General features: G+C 37.7%; 2 protein-coding genes across 3 annotated transcripts in view; one reads left to right on the plus strand and one right to left on the minus strand.

The window, feature by feature from the left end:
• The window catches only part of mtor (mechanistic target of rapamycin kinase), a 432,694-nt gene that overhangs the window by 193,247 nt on the left and 217,649 nt on the right, over positions 1-21,798 (plus strand). The gene's annotated exons all lie outside the window — the stretch shown is intronic.
• On the minus strand, positions 662-17,840 carry angptl7 (angiopoietin-like 7). 2 transcript variants are annotated; one of them, XM_068016805.1, is made up of 6 exons: positions 17,754-17,840; positions 12,859-13,169; positions 6,001-6,101; positions 4,645-4,839; positions 4,211-4,409; positions 662-3,721 (listed from the first exon to the last, which is right to left on the minus strand). In XM_068016805.1, the coding sequence occupies exons 1-6, from the start codon at positions 17,762-17,764 to the stop codon at positions 3,552-3,554; spliced, it is 987 nt and encodes a 328-aa protein (XP_067872906.1). In that variant the 5' UTR covers positions 17,765-17,840; the 3' UTR covers positions 662-3,551. The 2 variants fall into 2 exon arrangements, with proteins under 2 accessions (XP_067872906.1, XP_067872905.1); XM_068016804.1 differs by lacking the exon at positions 17,754-17,840 and having other exon boundaries at positions 12,859-13,481.

Here is a 21,798-nt window from a genome sequence, read left to right on the forward strand (position 1 = left end):
TTTCCAAGTATAAGACTTGGCATTGTGTATCAGCTTGCTTTTGAACCACAGAGGACATCCCACCAGAGTCATATCAATACATATCAATGAGATATTGATTGGTGACACAGCAGGAACCCTGGCTGATTTTCTCCCATCTAGTTCTGGGGCTGTAAGGTCAATTGTAGCACCCTAAGTGCTATACTAGCTGAGATCAGCTAACTCAACAAAGCCTAGAAATTAAATTTTGGACTTTCTGGCCTCCATGGCTAAGTACTATAGTCGGTGGTCCCTTCACCCACTTGGCCATCTTGGGGGTAAGATCTTTCATTTCTAAGTTGTTTGTGCGAAGTCATTTTTGTTAGTAGAGTGAACTTCAAAAAGTGAATGTTTGATATTTACCATTGGTTCATAATCTTGGTGATAATGCAGCAAATTGTGTTGAAAGTACCCACGTTAAATGGGTTGCTTTTTCTAATTGACCTTCCTTCTCCTTGGTGAATACTTTTTTTTTTTACCTCCAGGCTATCCATCAGTCATGTACAGAAAGCCAGTCTCCTTTCTCTAATTTGTTTATAAAATGTTTCAAGTTTTATTGAAATCTGCAAAGATTGTACTAAAACATGGTGTTATGTACCCTAAGTTCTTAGTTCGTAAGAACAAAATGTTACTTTTGAAGTATATGTCAAAAGGAGAACCTTTTTCTCAGTCAAAAGTAGACATGTACAATAAAATCGTTTAATATTGCTGCTTTAGTAACTGAAATGATTTGGCAATTGCACACTGTACATATTTTACACATTACACAATAAGCTGTATATAGCCCCTGATGAATTCCTATTCATTTAAACAGGATGTGCTGTATACAAATTGGCATCTGTTTCTTACTAAGAACTTTTCTTTCTTGGTAGCACATAAAAGTACATTGTCATGAAATGATGAGTACTTAAGAAAATGAATCCTTACGAATTGACCAATATTGATAGTTGGTTTCCATCAGTCTAAACGATCAGTTTCTAGTAAGTTGCAAGTAAATACCTTACGCAAGAAAGCAAATTGCTAAGCATAAATTACTTTATCAAAACATGCTGCAAACCAAGATGAAGAATGAAGATTCTCTGTGGGCATTTTTCCCAAAGAATCTAAGAATTATGCATTTGCAATCAAAATACTTCTTTACATTTACAACCATTCATAATTATTGTGTAAATAGAAACAAAGAAACTGAAGATACTTTATATGTATCACAGTAGTTATATTTTCCTTGACCAAAGTAATCATCAGTTGTCTGTATAATTGCCTATGCAGAAGTCTGTTGTTAGAACTTAAAAATTGTCATTACTGTTTCACTGTTCCATTCTTTGGTGAATTAGTAATACACACAAGTTGATGTGACAGAAAAAAAATCTGCTATAGTGTCTTTATATACTATTGATAAAGTATACTAAAAATAGGTTTCTTTTTCAAATAAAATCTGCAATCAAAGGATACATCCACATGTTGCCTGCAACTACCTCAGCCCGAAAAGAACACTTAATTAAGTGGGTTTCATATTTGGGAAGGGGAAAACTTTTCAAGGCATAGGGTTTAGTAATTGTCAACATTGCCAGCTGAACTGCCTTGGAGATGTTGTTTCAGATTTTATAGTGATGTGTAAGTAGTGGAGAAAAAATACCAGTTACTACTCAGCTCTGCTAAACTGTGCATGCTATTTAATTTATCCGTGGGTCTTTTCTGTGTTCAACCAGCTTGTTACTCCTTCTCCCTCTCCAACCTTAAAAGTTTAAAGGAAGGGGTTTTGGAATTTTCTTTGTGGAATCTTTGAAGACGTCTTGACAATGGAAAAAAATGCAGATACTTTTGACTGGTAGGATGATCAAATGCACCCAGTCTTCCTTAACATAGCATTAGTGTAATTTAAATGTCTGCAGTAAAGTTGAGTACCTAGCCTCTAATTAGAGTTTTTGAAATGTATTTTTGAAAGGTTTGACATCATTCCAACCTCTTATGTCAGATGGAATTGGGTTATTAGTAATACTTTCAGTATCAGTCTCTTCCTTCCCTTTATGAAGCAGTTTTTCTAAGCAGTCCTTTGTTTTTATAAAGCTTGCTTTCTAAATCATAAAGTAAGAATACAATAAACTATGCTTTACTGCGTCCCATTGCAGTGTGCCAGCATTGCTAATTCATAGAAAATCATATAAAATCAAGCTAATTTGTGATTGCCTGCACGATGGGACTAAGGGGTTTGCTACAAGTTTAATACCTTCACTGTTGCTAGGTCAAAAACTTGGAACTCCCTCCCTAACGGCACTGTGGGTGTACCTGCACCAGATGCTCTGCAGTGCTTCAAGAAGGCAACTCAGCACCATCTTCTCAAGGGTAATTAGGGATGGGTAATAAATGTTGGCTTGCCAGCGACACACATTCCATGAAAGAAAAAAAAGATGCTGGACCTCCAGGAAAATCATGTCCCTTAATTTGGTGAATTTACTGGCATTTTGGTGCTGGAATGATTGAGTGGGAACCTCAATATGCATTTTTAATTAAGTAAAATGAATCATCAGTCTAACCCTGTTCTGGTTCCAAATCTCAACAATTCAAGAAGTACAGTGACAGGAATTGTCAAGTAAAGCCTGCAAATATGTTCATGTCCTGGTATATCCACCTTATCTCATAGATGTAACTGCAACCTCGATTGAAAAAAACAAACTACCACGTAGACCACAACCAGGCATCCCACCCCAAAGTTCCTTTCAAGGAAAATAAAATGTTCGGAGAGTCCCAGTTACAGGTGTGTTTATTTAGTGTTTTCCCTAAAGAAGTTACATCTAACAAATAAATTGCAGTTTCTAAAAACATTTTATTTTCCTTGATTTTTTTTTTTTCTATTCCAAGTTTGATGCAACAAACAGTGGAAAGAACAAATATTTGTTTCTAGTCCCACCAAACAATGACAGCTTGCATTTATAATTACTTTTAACATCAACATGCCATTAATCTGATTGATATTAAAGACCTACACTCCTAGTGGAAAAATACTTTTCTCAAAGTACTGATGCATGACTTAAAAAAGCAGGCAGTTGACATGTATTCATATGATTTTGGGTTGGGGAAGAGGCAGGTTATATTGTTGCACTTTATGTTGGTATGTGTTATGGACAAAGTACTAAGATAATTGTGAAGTTTCGTTTCTCAGATGTCTTTGGAAAAGTGTGCAAATTCTTAAGTTAACTTTTTTTTCCAGAATGTGAAATTAATTTTCACATCTCTTAATTCCATTGAAGACCACAGTGACATTTCTGCTGTACAATTTCAAAAAAAGTACTTATTGATTTCTTTATATGTACATTTTAAAAACCTGTTATGGCGACTAGTATTTTTCACTTAATTTTGTAATGTTTAACATTACGTATCTGCAGGCATGTAATTGTATGTGAGCGATTAGCAGAGAGAGGAAAGGAGAACAAAGGAGCTTCTCAAAATTTTGCACAGAAAGTCCTTTAAATCTGCAATTCTGTTGTAATGAAATGCAGTAATTCATTGATAAAACCACAAAAATTGTGTGGTGCTCAAGGCTTGAAGCTTTGTGGACGAATCTTCATTTCAACTTGTTTCATAGAGTAACTTGAACCATGCCAGCCATACCATGTGATGCCATCAGAGTTCTGGGTGTGCTGCCCTTCACGATAGTAAACTCCATTTAAATTGGAATCTGTGCAGCAGTTGTACCAATAGCCACCTGCAGTCAAAAGGATAGTGAGTTATTGTGCATATTGTGAATTTCATTTCTCGGGGTTTAAAGATTAGGGAGGCAATAGAGAAGTATAGTACTGGTAAATTCAAGAGAGTGATAGAGGGGTATGGTATTTTTCAAATTTGGGGACCAGTCAGGTGCGTCACAGTGGTCCTCTCTAGGCCTGTGCATTTTTACATCATAGCAATTTTTCCTAAAAATGTTTTTATAGAATCTACTAAGCATACCTAAATTCTGCAATATATTTTCACAAATCTTATCAAACATTGGTATTAGAATGCAGTTCTATTCTTGGCCACATTTGCCATTGTAGCAAATTGTCTGCAATTTTGTGAAAACTTGTTATTTGCCTTCTGTAACTTAACGGGTCTTTCATAAAGCATTGCAAAAAGTAAACTCTAATTGAAAATGCCATGACCCATCCAGTGCATGAAAACATCTTGTTTTCTTTTTTGTTTACCTATTGGCTCTTACCTTTGCGGAAATGTACGCAGTCATCCACGCACTTGTCATTGTCTTTGTCCTTTGTGCTGAAGGCAGTGTTGTTGTGGTACCTGAGTGAGTCTCGTCCAGCTGTTCCGTTGTAATTTCCAATTATTAATCTGTAGCTATTCAATTCATTGTTTATCGAAAAGTAGTCATATTCTGCATAACAAGTCCGTCCTTCCCAGTCCTGTTGTTATATAGGTCAAGTCATTAAACGGTTCACTTACACATATAAATTAGAAGTCGCATGCTATTGAAAATTAATAAGTGCATTAATTCACATTTCGTTTACACCTTTAATTTTTAACGGTAGACATTTAAATATTACACTTCCTACTGTTTCCAATTCAGTCCATTAAATATTTCAGATGAAAGCATCATAATTTTGGAAAAATATATGAATGAGAATTCTAATGAGTTACCTCCATATCTATCCTGAGTATACTTTGCTGCCTGGTTAAACGAAAAATGTGTTCATTTCCCAACCAGAAGTCCCCACGGATGTTGCCAAACCCTCGCTTGTACTGTTTCCAGTCACGATGGAAAGAGCTGAGGCCAGCTTTGCGACGTTGTATAACAGTCCAGCCACCACCACCAGTTTCCATATCACAGTACACCTGCAACAGTCCGAATAATTATGTAACTAGGCATGGGGAGTATTCTTGAATGCAGAAATATCTAGCTGTACTTTCATTCTCTGATGATAAGAAACTGAGCAGATTCAAAGCCTCATTCACTAGTGTAAGTTTGAGCCAGTGTGCTTGCAATGGTGTTGCAACTGTGAATAATTTTGCATGGAGAATTTTGATTAAATTTCCTATTGGTAAGTCCTATTGAATACACTACATATTACAATTATATATTGGTAGTTGAGGAATAAAGTAGCTGAGCATTTAACTGTTTTCACCCTCTGTTTCACAATTCATTCTTTAGCTCCATTATGACACATTGTCATCAAAAATATAAGTCAAGAACAAACTGCACATGCTGGAAATGAGGAACAGAAATATAAAATGCTGGAGGAACTCAGCAAATTTGTCATCAATTGTAAAACTAAGACAAGAATGTAATATTTCAAGTGTAATCCTAAATTAAAATGTTAACTTGATCTCTTTACAGATGCAATTTCAAGCATATTGTATTTCTATTTTATTAAAAATACATTAATTTTAAAGATGACTACAGCTATGGATCAGTTAGGTTTAAAAAAAAAAGGCATGGTAATTTTTAACCTGCTTCAATACTTTCTTCCTGTTGTAGAGTATCGTAGTGTTTCAGTCAGATTTCATTGACCGTGGCAGAGAAGAGAATGGATGAAAGTTTCCTGCTTGGCACTGAGTATCATAAATTATCATGGGTTTCAATCACTGGTGCAGGCTCTGTTCTAATTTGGAAAAAGACCTCTCAAAGTGGAAAAAAGATATTAATTAAAAAAGAACAGGCCCCTCTTTTTGTTATTGCTCATATGCAGCTACAGTAATGCTTGGATTTAAAACTCAAGTATTCTGGAGAAGTAGCAGGACATATTCCGTGCTCCACAGGTAAAATCTGTAAAATTCTAGGCCAAATTAACTATGTTTGTAAAGACCATAGTAAAATGAAGAGATGATATTTTAGCATTCACTAAACAGTTCTCACAACAGTGTATAATACTCACAAATGATAAATAACGAGTATACCATGTATTGCAGTCCATCAATTTTGAAATTTAGTGGCAGTAAAGCACGTCCAAAAGATAACAAATAAAAATAAAGGAAGTTTGTTTCAAAAAGCATCACCTCTAGTTCTCGAGTTCCCAGGAACTCATCTGCAGGTAGCTTGTACACACCAGATATTCGATAATTCTTTTGGTACAGCAATGCACAGTCGTACATAGCATCTGCAAACAAAAGATTAAAGATAACATTACTACTCCAGAATCCTCAAGTTTTAACTTGAACCATGACTGTAGTGCAGCTACATAAGAGCAACAATGAAGAGTGGCCTTCTTTATGGTAATATCTTTAATTTTTTTTTGCACTTTGTGAGGTTCTTTCCCAAGTTCGAACAGTGATTGAAATCTACGTTCATGTTTGGTACTCACTGAAGCAGGAAAATTCCATTTATTCTCTTCTCTGCCACCGTCTGTGAAACCAGACTAAATTGCTATCATACACCACGCCAGTAAGAAAGCATTGAAACCAGTTAAGAATTATCATGGTTTTTATATCTTTCTAATTTATTTTATTAGCTGTGGGAATCTTAGCAAATGCAACATATATACTGGTCACTGAAATGTTATGTATGTTGTTTCCATGTAAATTTTCTACCCAGTAAGTTGGCAGTGTTATCCTGAAATTGCAAGCTTGTGTTTTGCTTCTGAATTCAGCTGGCTATTTATCCTATCTAAGCTTTGTTTTTACTATTTTTTGCTTAACCCTCCTCCCCTTCCCCTTTTGTCAGAATGTATAGGTCTCAAAAAAGACCATTGTGGACCATTTTGTGAGCCCCAAAGCTTAAAAAGTATTACATACTACTCTGTCATACCACCTGATCCCTTTCTCTGCAAGGTATTCATTTAATTCCCTTGAATTTGTTGATACTAGTGGCCTTCACAGTCCACCCAAGGACAATTTGTTCCATATGTTCACCACCCTCTGTATAAGGTAGTTAAAAATAAATTGTCTGTTCACCTTGCCTGTTCTGAGTTTAGGTCCACATCTTACTCTTTATCCAGCACACCTGAAAGTACTCTCGGCTGCGCTTTGTTTGTATTTCCTGTTTGCTGCTGTTTCAGGTTAGGAAAATCTTTCTCCTAGATGTTTACATTTTAAGAAACAGTAGATTTGATCAAATTCGAATGAAGTGGGTTAAATATTGTTTTCTGCTTTCAAAACCGAAGAAACCAGTTGTTGATGGGAAATGTTCAACCATGCCAATTTATAGCTGTTTTTTTGCATTATTATGACAAATTAGTTACTTAATCTTTATGACTGCAGGAGCTGTAGCAGTCCAGTTCAGTCATCAGCTATATACTTGCTTTCAGGTGTAGGGGGTCAGTGCAAACCCAATTAACATCACGTGTAAGCACTTCTAATAAACCTATTTTAATTCCTGTTGGCAAATAATTTTTGATGTAACTGAACTGGAAGTATTAAAGGCACACTGCCAATTTCATTCAACTTTGTAAAGATTGGGTAGAGCTAACTTTTACCAACAAAGTGTGGTGAGTTGATGTTTTCTTAAATTTACATCCCCACTAGCATTTTTTGTTGCTGTGACGCTGTTTAATGTGATTTTTTTTTTTAAAGAATGGGTGTGAGTAGTGGTGAGTTGCACTCAGTGAGTGCATTTCTGAGCTCAGTAGTGTCAAGGTATAAAGCATTCTGCAGATCGCATCAAATTGTTTCTGCAGCAATTAGACATTTTTCTGTTTATTTGAACTGTTTCCAAAATGGTTCAGTAAGCAAAATCATGGCATGTCAGATGTCCAGAGTATAGGGTCAATTCACGTGAAAGCACAAGGCCAGGTTGTTCAGTGGAAATTTAAGTAAATATAAGCGCACTTCATAGATCAGGCACAGAAACCAAAAAAGAATTAAAGGTTATTTATAGATCCTGGTAATCCAACGAATGCTTGAACATAGCTTTAGAGTCATTACGGCACAGAACTATTAGTATCCCAGAAAGAAAGAAAATCCAATCAAATGTTTGAATAACTAAAATAACCCGATTTTGGTTCTGAAGATACATAACACTTTCACAAACTAATTTTTTTTTATTATGATTACTGCCTGTACTGAATTAGCTGCTTTGAACTGGGGTACCAATTGAGACACTGCAGTTGGCATCATGACTTCTGGGCTAGAGAGGACAAATATCAGCTAAGGTTCCTGCTTCTAATCACTATCCTACTGGAAAAGCTTCCATGGGTTAGTCAGTTTGAGGACAGTATCGGGCTCAATCGTGATGCCTTCCTTTGTCAACCAGGCTGTCAGTATTAATTTCCATGGCTCTTGCATGAAGTATGGATTGTTGGGTCAGGTATTGAAGGTCTACTGCTGAAAGTGGGACCATATCCCAGTAAGGGGCAATGCCTTCGGGAAAGAAAATTTTAAAAATCATTTCAAGTAATTGAAGCATTTCAGGAAGGATTTTCTGAAGTACTAAATAACAGCTTGTCTGGAGGTAATTGTATTTTTATCCCATTGTTGTATTGGTTTCTGGTATCAGTGCCATGGTGATCGATTTTGATTTGCACATGTTGCAGCATAATCAAAATCTACACTTTTTATTTTAAATTCAAGCAGCCTTTTGTCTTTCATGACATGATATATGTAGACTGAAAGGAACTGAAGTTACTGTCTTATAGAGGGTCGTAATACTTGGGTGTTAAGTGAATTATGCTCCATGTATAAACTTGTGTGTACATAGCTGATGTTCCTTTGCCTGCTCAGTAACTAGTGTACTCTGAACACATTTGTATGGTTCCCAGATAATGCAGTATCAATTCTAATTTTACTCTGATGTATTTCAGTAAAGATGTGGAATTTAGTGTACTGCATTTTATGCAGGCTTTGTAAATGTCTTGAGTTTTATCTTGGAAAGTAAAGGACTAGTTTGGTTGTTCCCCCCCCCCCCCCCCCCCACTGCAAAAAAATAGCCTTTCCAACAAAAGGTAATAAAAGATTCTTTAAGAATTTGATAAATTGAATCCAGCAGTTGGATTTTTTGTAGGGGCAGCCTGCCTGGATTATTAGATACTATAGTCAGTCTGGAATCATATAATTTAACAATTGCTGCAGTGATGCACTTAGACAACTTGATTATATCTTAATGAAAACAGTGACTTGCATATAGAGGGGTCTCCCTTTGAAATATCCACGTTTTCTTCATTGTGCCATCTGCATAAGTAGTTTTCTTTTATCATTGTAAGTAGAGCTTGATATTTGTGAATCAAATGGCATAAAACACTTTTAAGTCATGTGCATATGACAGGCGATGTATTTGTTTTAATATTTTAAACCTACGTTGATTGAAATAGGATGACAGTAATTTGGAATCGTACTGCCTCTAAACGTTAATTTGTGTGTATTGGTCATTCCCGAGAGAGTGACCTGACAATGCAGTATTTCAGTTCTTCCTATCCTTAAATAATTGTCTTTTAGTGGGGGGTTTTCTGCCTCCTGTTGTTCTCATTTTCCCTTAAGCCATAAGACTCCTGCTGATTGTGAATCCACAGATGATCCCTTCCCCGCTTTAATCAAGTGGCCATTCTTCATGAGTGAGTTCAGACAGTACGTCCTGTTGTCAGGTTCTTCAATCACCACGCATATCACAGATGAGCCTGACCCTGTCTTCAGCCAAATTGGTTTTAATTCTCTTGTCCAGTTTTAATCAAATTATTTTGTAACTGCTGGCTTCTTCCCCAGAGTGTGGTCCATCAGATGGGATGCTACAATTTTCAGACTTTAATGTGAAAATGGTTACATTCTTTTAAATGCCTTAACTTTTTAAAATTTAGAAGCATTCTTTGTATGTCAAACATATCTCTACACCATTACGTTATAAATCATAGTATGACTTGTCAACTGTTGAAATCTGCATTAGTGTTTCACCCTGATGGCACTGGAATGTCTTGTATGTTTTTTTTAAAAAAGTCACTTCTGACAAATAAATTTACAATAACGGGACAAGTTATTTAACACCTCATTTCTGTTGCATAACATCATGCCTAGTAGGTCCACTTACCTCCCCTTGGTCATCTTTACTCCAGGTAAGAGATATTGTATATTTGTGAAATGGCAAACTAATTCCCACATATCAGCCAGGCTCTGCTCAGTGTAGCATACTGATGTCTACTATTGATATATCTTCTAGAAATATCAGAACAACCAGTAAACCAAGATATCAGTCTGTTTCCAACACATTTTGCCTAAATTATTGCAGAGGGGTGCTGGTTAAAAATGACCCTGGTGTACAGCAATATTGTCCTATCCAATTGTTTATGTTACCTTTAAAACAAACTTAACCAAATGGCTAAGTAACTCCAACAATAGAATAAGTTTGATTGTGTGTTAGATTGGTCAAATGATTTTAAGATTGAATTTGATTTTGTTACTTTTCTCAGTTACTTTTGAAGTTCAGTCACTGTCGTTATTGAGAGAAACCCATCTGTTATTTTGCATATTGCAAGGTACCCCTGAGAACAATGAGATGAATGACCACTTAATCCATTCTGGTGATATTGGTTGGCCAGGGCACTGGACAAACTCCCTAATTTGGAAAAAATGCCATGGGATCTGAACAGATGGATGAGACCTCACTTCAACATCTCACTCGAAAGATAACACCCCTGCCAATGCAGCAATCGCTCAATACTTCACTGGTGTGTCGGCCTAGTCTTGGAGTTGGGTTTGGATCTGCAACTTCCTGACTGAGACATGAGTACTGCTATTGACCCAAGCTGATAATTTTACACTACTGTATTGCAGTCACTGCAGATGATTGGGTCTTTATCCATGGCAACATTCCACAGTGCAAACAACCTGGCATTTAAGGAACCAACAGCATGATAAACATGTGAAAACATGGATCTATGAATGCTGTTGGGTTAAGGACAACAATTTCAGTGAACAGAATGGATGGGGTCATTCTTGCACTCTGGGCATCCATATTTCACAGCAGAGCCCAGCGTGTCAATAGAAACTGACTCCCAGTGTTGAATATAAAAGGGGGAGAGCAGTGCTCTGGATAAGCTTTCCCAAAATCTGATCAAAAATCCAATAAACTCTACTAGCTCCTCACTCTGATTTCCAGACTCTTTCTGACTGCTGTTGAGTTTAGGTAAAGTGAAAAGCAGGACCCTCTCATCCATGGTTTCAGATTATGACTGAGTAGCGAAGGTATGCCGTGTGGTCTGCTTCACCAGCAGGTGAGAATTTAAGACTGCTGACATCTCTTGTCTGATTTGACTAGGTGTCTGATAGAATCATGTGAGACACAGACTCTGGAATGTGTAAGTGTTCTTTCTATGGACTCCAGCTACATGATGCAAATATGAGCTGCAGGTAATCTGTTAAACCTGCAGCTGTGTAGGGCAAGAGCTGGCAGGCATGGGTTTCTATTTTGAGACTGGAGGTAGAGTGAGCATTTCTACCAGATAGTGTTTTACAATAATTAATCAAAGCTAAAAGCTTGAGAATTTGATGCATTCCCAGTGAATGAACGGAAAAGATCCTGACCATTATCTGCAGTATAATCTTGGTTCACAAATTACATTATTTATATTGTTAAACACTTTCTATAACTCCATCATTATCTCACCCCCGCCCATCTCTCTCCCTTTTCAAGATGAGGACAAGGCTTTCAGTCTAATTTTAAATTTAGCGTGCAAATAACTTCAGTCACATCATTAAAATGTGATAGAAATGAGTGTTTGATTTTCTTTATTGCAATTTCATATGAGGAGGCTGTTTCTGCTGCAAAGATGCAATTCTATCTTAAAAGAGATAAAAAGAGCACACTAAACTGCCGATATTTCCTTTGTGGCCTGACTATTACAGTTGGTCAGAAAGGTCTTGTAATTTTGAAATAAATATATATGCAATATTTAAGTACATTAGGTGGTAACAGACGATGTTTTGAGTATTTCTGATGTGTTGCAGTCTGTTCAGATTGGCCCAGCTATTTTGTGCTGAAACAGGATGTAGTTTGAACATAATAGCAAAATAATACCCAAAATCGACTTAAATCAGCCAACTGTATGAGTTCTACAGTTATTTTGAGTAGTTCCACTTCATGTACCGGTAATGTTAAATATATTGTGCTTTCATAAACAAAATATTTGAAGAAACTAGTTGATTTTGTTTCATATACTAACTTTATGAAAGTTAATCTTTTGTTGATTCCTTTAACAGATCAGAAAAATCATTAAAAAACTACTCTCTAATCCAGTTTATTAGGCCCTTGAAAAAAATGTAGTTAAATGGAGTCAGATAATAAAGTAATTAAAATGAAAAACTGGTTAGTAGCCTTATTAACAAGAAAAGGATTTTAGAGGTTTTGTTAAACTTAATTGTGGTGAGTGGGTTCAGAGGCACTTAAATTTTTTGGAGAAAGGCGATTATGAATTTTCAGTCCAATTTTGATGCCTGATTTATTCTTTTTGAACCATAATTCACGTAATTGTGAGTTTTCCAAATTATGTATGAGTTTGAATGGGAACTCACTCAAGAAAATTGGGACTACCCAGACCACATTATACAGCTGTGTTTTATTAAGTGGGAATAGAACTTTCATTTGTCAGACTTTGTCTGGAAACACTCCTGTGAAGCCCCTTGGAACGTTTTACTCCGTTAAAGATGTGATGTCAGTACAAGTTGTTCAAAATTCATCAGTGTGAACTGTTTAATCATAATACTAATGTGAAGTTTTATTTTTCTGCTTCATTTTAGCTATAAAGAAATAAAAGTAATTGTTTTCAAGCTGACTGACTTTTAATACTTTTGCAAATGTCAAATCACCTTTTAAAACTTAAATTTACAGGCTCCTGATTGCCTGTGTTTATTCATACTATACCTAACCTTATGATCAATAAATACATGTAGTAACATCTCTCTTCCTATCCCTCCCTTCTCAGAATAATCTGCTCTTACCTGCTGATGTCTGTGTAACTGTTTGGGCTGCCTGAAACTGAATAACGTCTATCCGATTGTTCACTTCAGAGTATTTTCCTTCGGCTTCTGTTATGCGAGATTCAATCTGCCGATAGCCGTTTTCCACTTCCATCATCTGCATGACGACGTTTATCCAGTCAGTCTCCTGTTTCCTACTGAGCTCAGTAAGAATACTGGTCAGGTTGGCCACCTGGATCTTCAGCTCTTTCAGATCATCACAGCAGGTGATGAGCTTCAGAATGTTCACTCCTCCTGCAGCCCCCCTTCTCCGAGGTGTTTTCTGAACCTGGCTGTAACCCGGAGGAAAATAGCAGAGCAGCAAAATGAGTGAAAGATGCCAGAGGAAAATCTTGACTGGCATCTTTGAAAATTAATGGATCTAAGAAATTACTATCTTTGGGTTTGAAACACTTGCCACTTTTGATTTTTTTTTCAAAAAACCTCAACAGAACTATCAGCTACTTCGTCAGAGTGCTTTAAAGTTTATTTTTAGAGGTGCAGAATAGTTATAAGTCTACTGTAAAAAATATTCCTCTTGCACACTTTATCCCGTGAACACTGAAGCTTGCTAACTTGAAGTATTCCTGCAGTGTCCTTTTCAGAAAAATGTAAGCAGTCTTGAAAACGGCCTAGTTGCAGCATCTTAAATATCTAATGCATGTGCAATCTGTGACCCTCCCATTCACTGCATACATGGCAAGCTCCTCCCTATCCATCAATTAACCTCAGGTGCTGACAGGAATGTGGGCTGGAGCTTTTTTGGGGAGAAAGAATACTTTTGTTTGAGGTTGGCCAGCAAAGGACCTCCCAGTCCTGTCAACTATTCCTGATATCAGATTACCAGGGTTTGAGGGTTAAGACAGGACCAAGTTTGTGCATCATTTCCCCTTTTCCTATAGAAACGTGCTATGGTGAGTTAAGGTATTAGTTGAGGAATAACTTGCAATAGTGCAATACTCACAAATGTTCACATTTATCTTAGTTGGGTTTCAATGAGTTTTTAAACATAGATTTTAATCTATTATATATATTACATTTTATTAGAATTTAGTGTTAGAATAAAGATTTTTTTTTTATAGTACCCCCACGAAGTAACAAAAGTCGGCAATTTTTTCCTTTTTGTGCAGTGTGCCATGAGGCGATTACTTTAAACTGTATTAAAGTACAAGAAACCAACATACTGTTTCACTTACCTCTACTTGTGCAGCTGATATACATTTCACTGAGTTTATCCGCAATATGTGACTCGTGCTGCAGATGTATCCTGCAGTCTTCATTTGTAATCAAAATTGTGTTTCTAAATTGATTTGAATTTTTATTTTGTGGTATATTTCACATGTTTGTGAAATTAAGATAAACTACTTTAAAGTAACATTACAAACATGAAATTGAAGCCAGCTTTTTTGGAACCTAGGATACCTAAATCATAGTTCAACAATGAACTAGACTTGCATATAGATCTAGTTGAGTATTTGATGCCCTCAACGCTGAACTTTCATTCTGCCCTTCCAAAATGTAACAAATAGTCCTCCATGCTCCCTGGCATGGGCAACATCAATAGTTCTTTTCATGAAGACAAAGTATACTTGGGGAGGTAATACTCAATGTTATTTATCTCTGATTGTACAATATATATGCAAGAGGGGTAAGGAAGAAGTACCGCTATGGAATGTTTCATTGATTTTTTTTCCCCTTACCCATCTTGCATGTGTTCCATAACCAAAAATACTTCATTGCTTAACATTATCTGTCTACATCTCTTCTGCCACCTCCAAAGCCCAAGTTAATGCATTTGAAATCCTCAATGCTTGACTTCTCTCTATTGCTCCCTTAGCCAGCCTCATCCATCTACAAATGGATGGGATATAGGGGGATGGGATACAGAGTGGAGGTACAGTAGAGGGTGATGCACAGCCAAATATAAAAGAGAAACTAAGTCAGTCTGGAAGGCAGAGCAAATATAGACCTGTTAAGGCACAAGCGAATAATGCAAGGCTGGATTGCATCTATTTTAACGCAAGTAGTCTTACAAGTAAGGCAGATGAATTGAGGGTTTGATTAACACATGGCATTACGATATTATTGCTATCACAGAGACATGGTTGAGGGAAGGGCAGGATTGGCAGCTCAATATTCCAGGATATAGAATCTTCAGGCATGACAGTGGGGGGTGTAAAAGAGGAGGTGACATTGCACTATTGATCAAGGAGTCAATTACTGCAGTAAGGAGGGATAATCTCTTAGAAGGTTCCTCAAATGAGGCCATATAGGTAGAACTTAAAAACAAAAAGGGGGCAATCACTTGGCTGGGAGTGTACTACAGGCCTCCAAACAGTCAGGGAGAGATAGAGGAGCAGACATGTAGGCAAATCTCAGAGAGGTGTAAAAATAATAAGGTAATAGTAGTAGGGGATTTCAACTTCCCCAACAGTAACTGGGATAATCTTAGTGCAAAAGGCTTAAAGGGGGCGGAATTCTTAAATTGCATCTCGGCGAGGTTTTTGAGCCAGCACATAGAAAGTCCTACAAGAGAAGGGGCAGTACTGGACCTAATCTTAGGGAATGAAGCCGGACAAGTGATAGAAGTGTCGGTGGGGGGAGCATTTCGGGAATAGTGACCATAATTCTGTAAGATTTAAGGTAGTTATGGAAAAGGACAAAGATGGACTGGAATTGGGGGGAAGGCCGATTTCAATATGATACAACAGGATCTGGCCAAAGTGCAGAGCAGCTACTTGTAGGAAAGTGTACATCAGACCAGTGGACGTCATTCAAAAAGGAAACAGTGAGAGTTCAGGGCCAACTTGTACCCGTAAAGGTGAAGGGCAGGACCAACAAATCCAGAGAATCCTGGATGTCAAGGGATATAGAGGATTGGATAAGGGGAAAAAAAGGAGGCTTATGGCAGATTCAGAGGGCTGAAAACAGCAGAGGCCCTAGAGGAGTATAGAAAGTGTAGGGGGATACTTAAAAAAGGAATTAGGAGAGCAAAGAGGGGGCATGAAAAAACACTGGCATGCAAGATAAAGGAAAATCCCAAGGCACTTTATAAGTATATTAAGGGCAAGAGGATATCGACGGAAAGACTAGGGCCCATTAGGGACCAAAGTGACAATCTGTGTGCGGAGCCGGAGTACGTAGGTGAGGTTTTAAATGATTACTTTTCATCTGTGTGCACTCTGGAGAAGGACGATGTAGGTGTAGAGATCAGGGAGGGGGATTGTGATATACTTGAACAAATTAGCATTAAAAGGGAGGAGGTATTAGCAGTTTTAGCAGGCTTGAAAGTGGATAAATCCTCAGGTCCAGATGAGATGTATTCCAGGCTGCTATGTGAGGCAAGGGAGGAGATTGCAGGGGCTCTGACACAAATTTTCAAATCCTTTCTGGCCACAGGAGAGGTCCCAGAGGACTGGAGGACATCGAATGTGGTACCTTTATTCAAGAAGGGTAATAGGGATTAACCAGGTAATTACAGGCCAGTGAGTCTAACATCAGTGCTAGGGAAACTATCGGAAAAATTCTGAGGGACAGGATTAATCTCCACTTGGAGAGGCAGGGATTATCAAGGATAATCAGTATGGCTTTGTCAGAGGGAGATCGTGTCTAACAAATTTGATTGAATTGTTTGAGGAGGTGACTAGGTGTGTAGATGAAGGTAAAGCAGTGATGTAGTCTACATAGACTTCAGTAAGGCTTCTGATAAGGTCTCGCATGGGAGATTGGTCAAGAAGGTAAGCGCCCATGGGATCCAGGGCAATTTGGCAAATTGGATCCAAAATTGGCTTAGTGGGAGGAGACAGAGGGTGATGGTTGAGGGTTGTTTTTGCGAGTGGAAGCCTGTGACCAGTGGTGTACCACAGGGATCGGTGCTGGGACTCTTGCTGTTTGTAATGTACATTAATGATTTAGACGTGAATATAGGAGGTATGATAAGTAAGTTCGCAGATGACATGAAAATAGGTGGTGTCATAAATAGTGAGGAGGAAAGCCTTAGATTACAGAATGGAGCAGTGGCAAATGGAATTAAATCCTGAGAAGTGTGAGGTGATGCCTTTTGGGAGGACTAACAAGGCAGGGGAATAGACAATGGATGGTCGGACCCTAGGAAGTAGAGGGTCAGAGGGTCCTTTGTGTACTTGTCCCTCAATCACTGAAGGCAGCAGGTAGACAAGGTGGTTCAGAAGGCGTATGGGTACCTGCCTTTATCGGGGCATAGAATATAAGAGCAGGGAGGTTATGAAGGGGCTGTATAAAATGCTAGTTAGGCCACAGCTGGAGTACTGTGTACAGTTCTGGTCGCCACACTATAGGAAGGATGTGATTGCACTGGAGAGGGTGCAGAGGAGATTCAAAGGAACCCTGACAACATTTAAGAAGTATTTAGCTGAGCACTTGAAACACCATAATAGCATACAAGGCCAAGTGCTGGAAAATGGGATTAGAATAGATAGGTGCTTGATGGCCGGCACGGACATGATGGGCCGAAGGACCTGTTTCTGTGCTGTATAACTCTAAGACTCTATAACTCTAAATTGCGACTCATTTAGAATGCCTGCATTATTCTTCTTCACAAAGACCTACCGTTCCCACTCTTTTTATAATCTCTCATGTCTCCAATTCCCAGCAAATTGACTTCAGGATCTTGAATGTCACTTTTGTATCCCTTCATACCTTTACGCTACATACCTCAGTGATTTCCAGCCATTTGCTCCTTTGACGTCAAGTTACTCCTGGTTATCAACTCCTTCTGTGCTGCCATAGGTGGCTAGTCTTTCAGTCACTGCAGCTCCCTGTCTTCCTGTTTCAAAACTCTCATTACTCTTCTCTTCGATTACCCCTTTACTGTTCCCCTGAGCTATTTCTCGTTTTACCTCATGTTCATTGTCCAGCGTTTTCCCTCCTCATTCTAAAAAGCATTGAGACTTCGTCCTGTATGCGAAGTTATACTGAAAGTAAATCTTCCCCTGATGTGATTTGCGAAGGGTTAACATTTAGTTTCGTGAACAGTGGAACATCTGTAAATTCGTTTCTTATCATGTTTTCAATTCAGTCTCCAGGACTGAAAAATAAACAAACTCTATGCAAACAGTGTACTTAGTTATATTGCAAAACAAAACCAACCTGTTAGCATGTTCAAACGGGAGTATTTGAATATCTATATATAGAGCTTCTTTCGGATCCCCTCAATTTTTATGTGCATTTTTTGAAATTAACACAATTGTGGCAGTTTCTGTTGCAGTTTTTAAATATGACTGTTGAAAATCTTTTTGATTGACTACTAGTTAACAAGTCATGAAAAACATTGGCATTTTCCAAACATTACAGGAGTTTTATGACTGAACAGAGCATTGTATCAGACGAGCTGCTAGTCGTCTTTCTATTTTGTCCAGGGCTGATTAGTTATATGCCACATTCTGTTTCCTAATGTTTACTCCCTGTCAATCACCAGTGCCCCTAGCCATTAGTGGGCAAATGTTTAGTATTAATTTTTTTTTTCCCTTATTTATTTCCTTGGTGTCCTGTCCTTCCCTATGCTGCTGCATTGTACACCATTTCCCCAAAAGAGAGCACAACCAAGTAACTTACTCCCTTGCATCTCCACAGAACCTCATATAGCCAGCCACTGGGTGCAGACTGGTTCACTTTTCATTTTTACAACCCCTCTTCATGAAATTTCTCCTCTCCGATGTAAATACCACAAAGCAAGAAGGAGTTGTTTATTTAGAGCAATAACATGTATTTTTAAATAAAAATTCATTAGTGGGCTGCAGAAATAAATAAATACGTAATCTGCATCCCCAGAAATACAAAGGATTTCTATAAAATAGTCCAAATGACAGTAGTTCTAATTCTTATCTTTCTGCAGCAATAAGGAAATCAACATCGAAACCTATGCATAATGAGTACCGATGGCTAAAAAGAAAAATTATGAGCCAGATTCACACACTAGGGTGGGCATGAGTCTGATGAACGTCCAATATTGTGACATTTTGATAGCAATGGAATCGTGACCTTGAAATGTTCAATTATCTCTCCTCTACCTCTCTGCAGCCTTGGATACGCTTGCCCACACTATCCTCCTCCAATGCCTGCTTTGTTGTCTAGTTCTGTGGGACTGCTCTCACATTGTTTTACTCCTACCTATCAAACCACAGCCAGAACATCTCCAGCAATGGCTTCCCTTCTTTCCCCTAGACCATAACCTTTCTGGTCTCCCATGGATCTATCCTTGGCCTCATCCACTTACTCAACTACATTCTGCTCCTATCGACAATATCCGAGAACATGCAATCAGGTTCCACGTGGACACTGATGACACCACCTCTACCTCAACCCCACCTATCTGTGTTGTCCTATTGCTTGTCCAGCTTACTGTCTTGGATGAGCTGCAATTTTCTCCAGTTAAACATTGGGAAAATCAAAGCCATTGGCCACAGTCTTCATACCCTAGTCATTGATTCCAGCCTCCTCCCAACCCTGTGCTCACTTCCAACCCCTTATCGACCCTACCGCCTGCTTCCATAATAATGCCCACCTCTGCACCTGCCTCAACCCATCTGCTGCCAAAAGACTAATCCAGGCCTTTCTTGCTTCCAGTCTTAACCTTTTGAATGCTCTCTTGGCTGGCCTCCCATCCCCTTTAAACTTCTGATCATCTAAAACTTACTGCTGTGCATATCCTATCCTCCCCTAAGTCCTGTTCATCCTGGTATTTATCTCCAGTTAGTTACTTATTTGCACATTATCTGGTAATTTTCAACTAAATCATGCCACAATGTTCATTCTTGTGGCAAGTCACAGTGAGTAAGCAGTTATGTGACTTAAAATTAAAATTTCTTATTGATGTAACATTATTTCTACTTTAAATGAGGAGTAGATTGACTCTTCCACTGTAGACTTTAAGGGGCTGTCTGTTCCCCTTACTTTCCACATACAGCTGCTGTTATTACTCTTTTTTCAATTTAGATTCAACATGTGAAGCAACATTCCTTTCCTATTCCTTTTATTATCTTTCCTTAGAGCTTGTTTGACGAAGACCATGACGTAGTTTAGTCCCCTTAACTGCTTTCATTACTTTTTTAATCAAAGTTGAACTGGCAGCAAATGTAAAGCAAAAACAGAAAATGCTGCAAATATTCAGCAGGTCAGGCAGCATCTGTGGAGAGAAAACAGTTAATGGTTCATGTCCGTGTGACCTTTCATCTGTGGCAGTGAATGATGTAATTTCTTCATAGGAATTTTAACATACCATCAGTACTGCAGACACCACAGCAGTTTCAGAAAAAGTGCTGAAACTACAAGTATGCTATACCACAGGTCGAAGAGTAGCATTTGCTTTCCTTTACCTTTCCTACCACCCCCAACCACCCAATGATTTTGGTTGATTTCGAATCTTTCATTTTACCCTCACGTACACTCAATTTTTCATTTTTCCCATTCTTGCTTGTCCGGTAAGTTTATCAGCAGGTATGTGGCTATTTCTAACTGGTACTAAAATTTCCCCAAGTAATTAGTTGCTCAGGTAGTGACGTCCCTCAGCTGTGCTTATAATAAAACAAGATAGAAAAGTATTTGAATGATGGGCAAAGCTATTGGAGAAGGTGCTTTTTACATAAGAAATCACCAAGATTATCACAATTAATAGTATGCAAGTGGACAATTTGTATCAAATTAAAAACTTGCGGCCATGAAATAAATTAATTTGTACTTTTGTGTAGGTGGTATATGTTTAGGCGAGGCATCCTTTTGTGGAAGTATATTTGTGTCTTTAAAAGTTTGGGCTTGTCATTGATTGTAGAGTTATGGATAACAGCGGGTAAGTTATAAAAGTTATAAAGTCCTTTACTCTAGAGGTTTTAATGGCATAAATTTAAGTGGATTTGGTGTCATGTCAGCATCTAGACTAAATTAGAGTGCTGTTGTGTCCTCTGTACCATATATATATGGTACAGAGAACACAACAGCACTCTAATTTAGTCTAGATGCTGACATGACACCAAATCCACTTAAATTTATGCCATTAAAACCCCTAGAGTAAAGGACTTTATAACTTTTATAACTTACTCGCTGTTATCCATAACTCTACAATATATATATATATATGTATGTGTATATATATATATATATATATATATACACTATAATCTTTGGAGATACCAGTTAAAGTGGTGCTAAAATTATACTGATTGAAGACTAATGTGATATTGTCACTCAAAAATGATGTAATGTGGCTCACAGGAGGATATAATAAGGAATTTAAATTGCAGTTGCAGTGCATAATTGTAGGGCATTTAACTTGATGCGCAATATACTGAATTTTCATTCCATCTATGGTTTTTAATGTTTCTACATAGTGAAGACAATTCCCCGGATTTTGCAGTAAAAATAACACTCACCATTATTGAGTAAATTAAACAGCAGCTTTCAGTGATTGGACATGCACGATTAAAAGCAGAAATCAGCAAGTTGCTGTCTGAGTTACCCTGTTCCTCCAGAAGCTTTACAGTACAGTATCTTGCCAAGAGACTCCGCATTGAAATACATGGAAGGGCGTGAAGTAGGGGTACTTAATTGATAGATACACACTAAATACAGCAGAAAAACATCAGCTTGTTCATTCTAGTGTTAAAGTAAATTTTTAACGGCATCATAAGTCTTACCCACTGCCAAACAACCCCTCTGGCACTGAAAATTAACTTTTACAAGTAAGGAATCTCATTCCTTCAGATTTTAATTATTGTTGGAGATTTCTTAAAAGGTTTTTTTTTTAAACTTTGTCTTTTTTATCTCTCTCAATCCCTTCTATCTTTCCCTCTTTTTAGTTTGCTTTCTGTAAATGATTTGGCATTGAATTAACTATTCTAACTTGCACTTCCTGATTCAGACTCAGTAAGAACTCTTCCATCTGGTTAAGAA

The sequence above is a fragment of the Heterodontus francisci genome, chromosome 37 (genome assembly GCF_036365525.1).
Source record: "Heterodontus francisci isolate sHetFra1 chromosome 37, sHetFra1.hap1, whole genome shotgun sequence".
Taxonomy (NCBI): Eukaryota; Metazoa; Chordata; class Chondrichthyes; order Heterodontiformes; family Heterodontidae; genus Heterodontus; species Heterodontus francisci.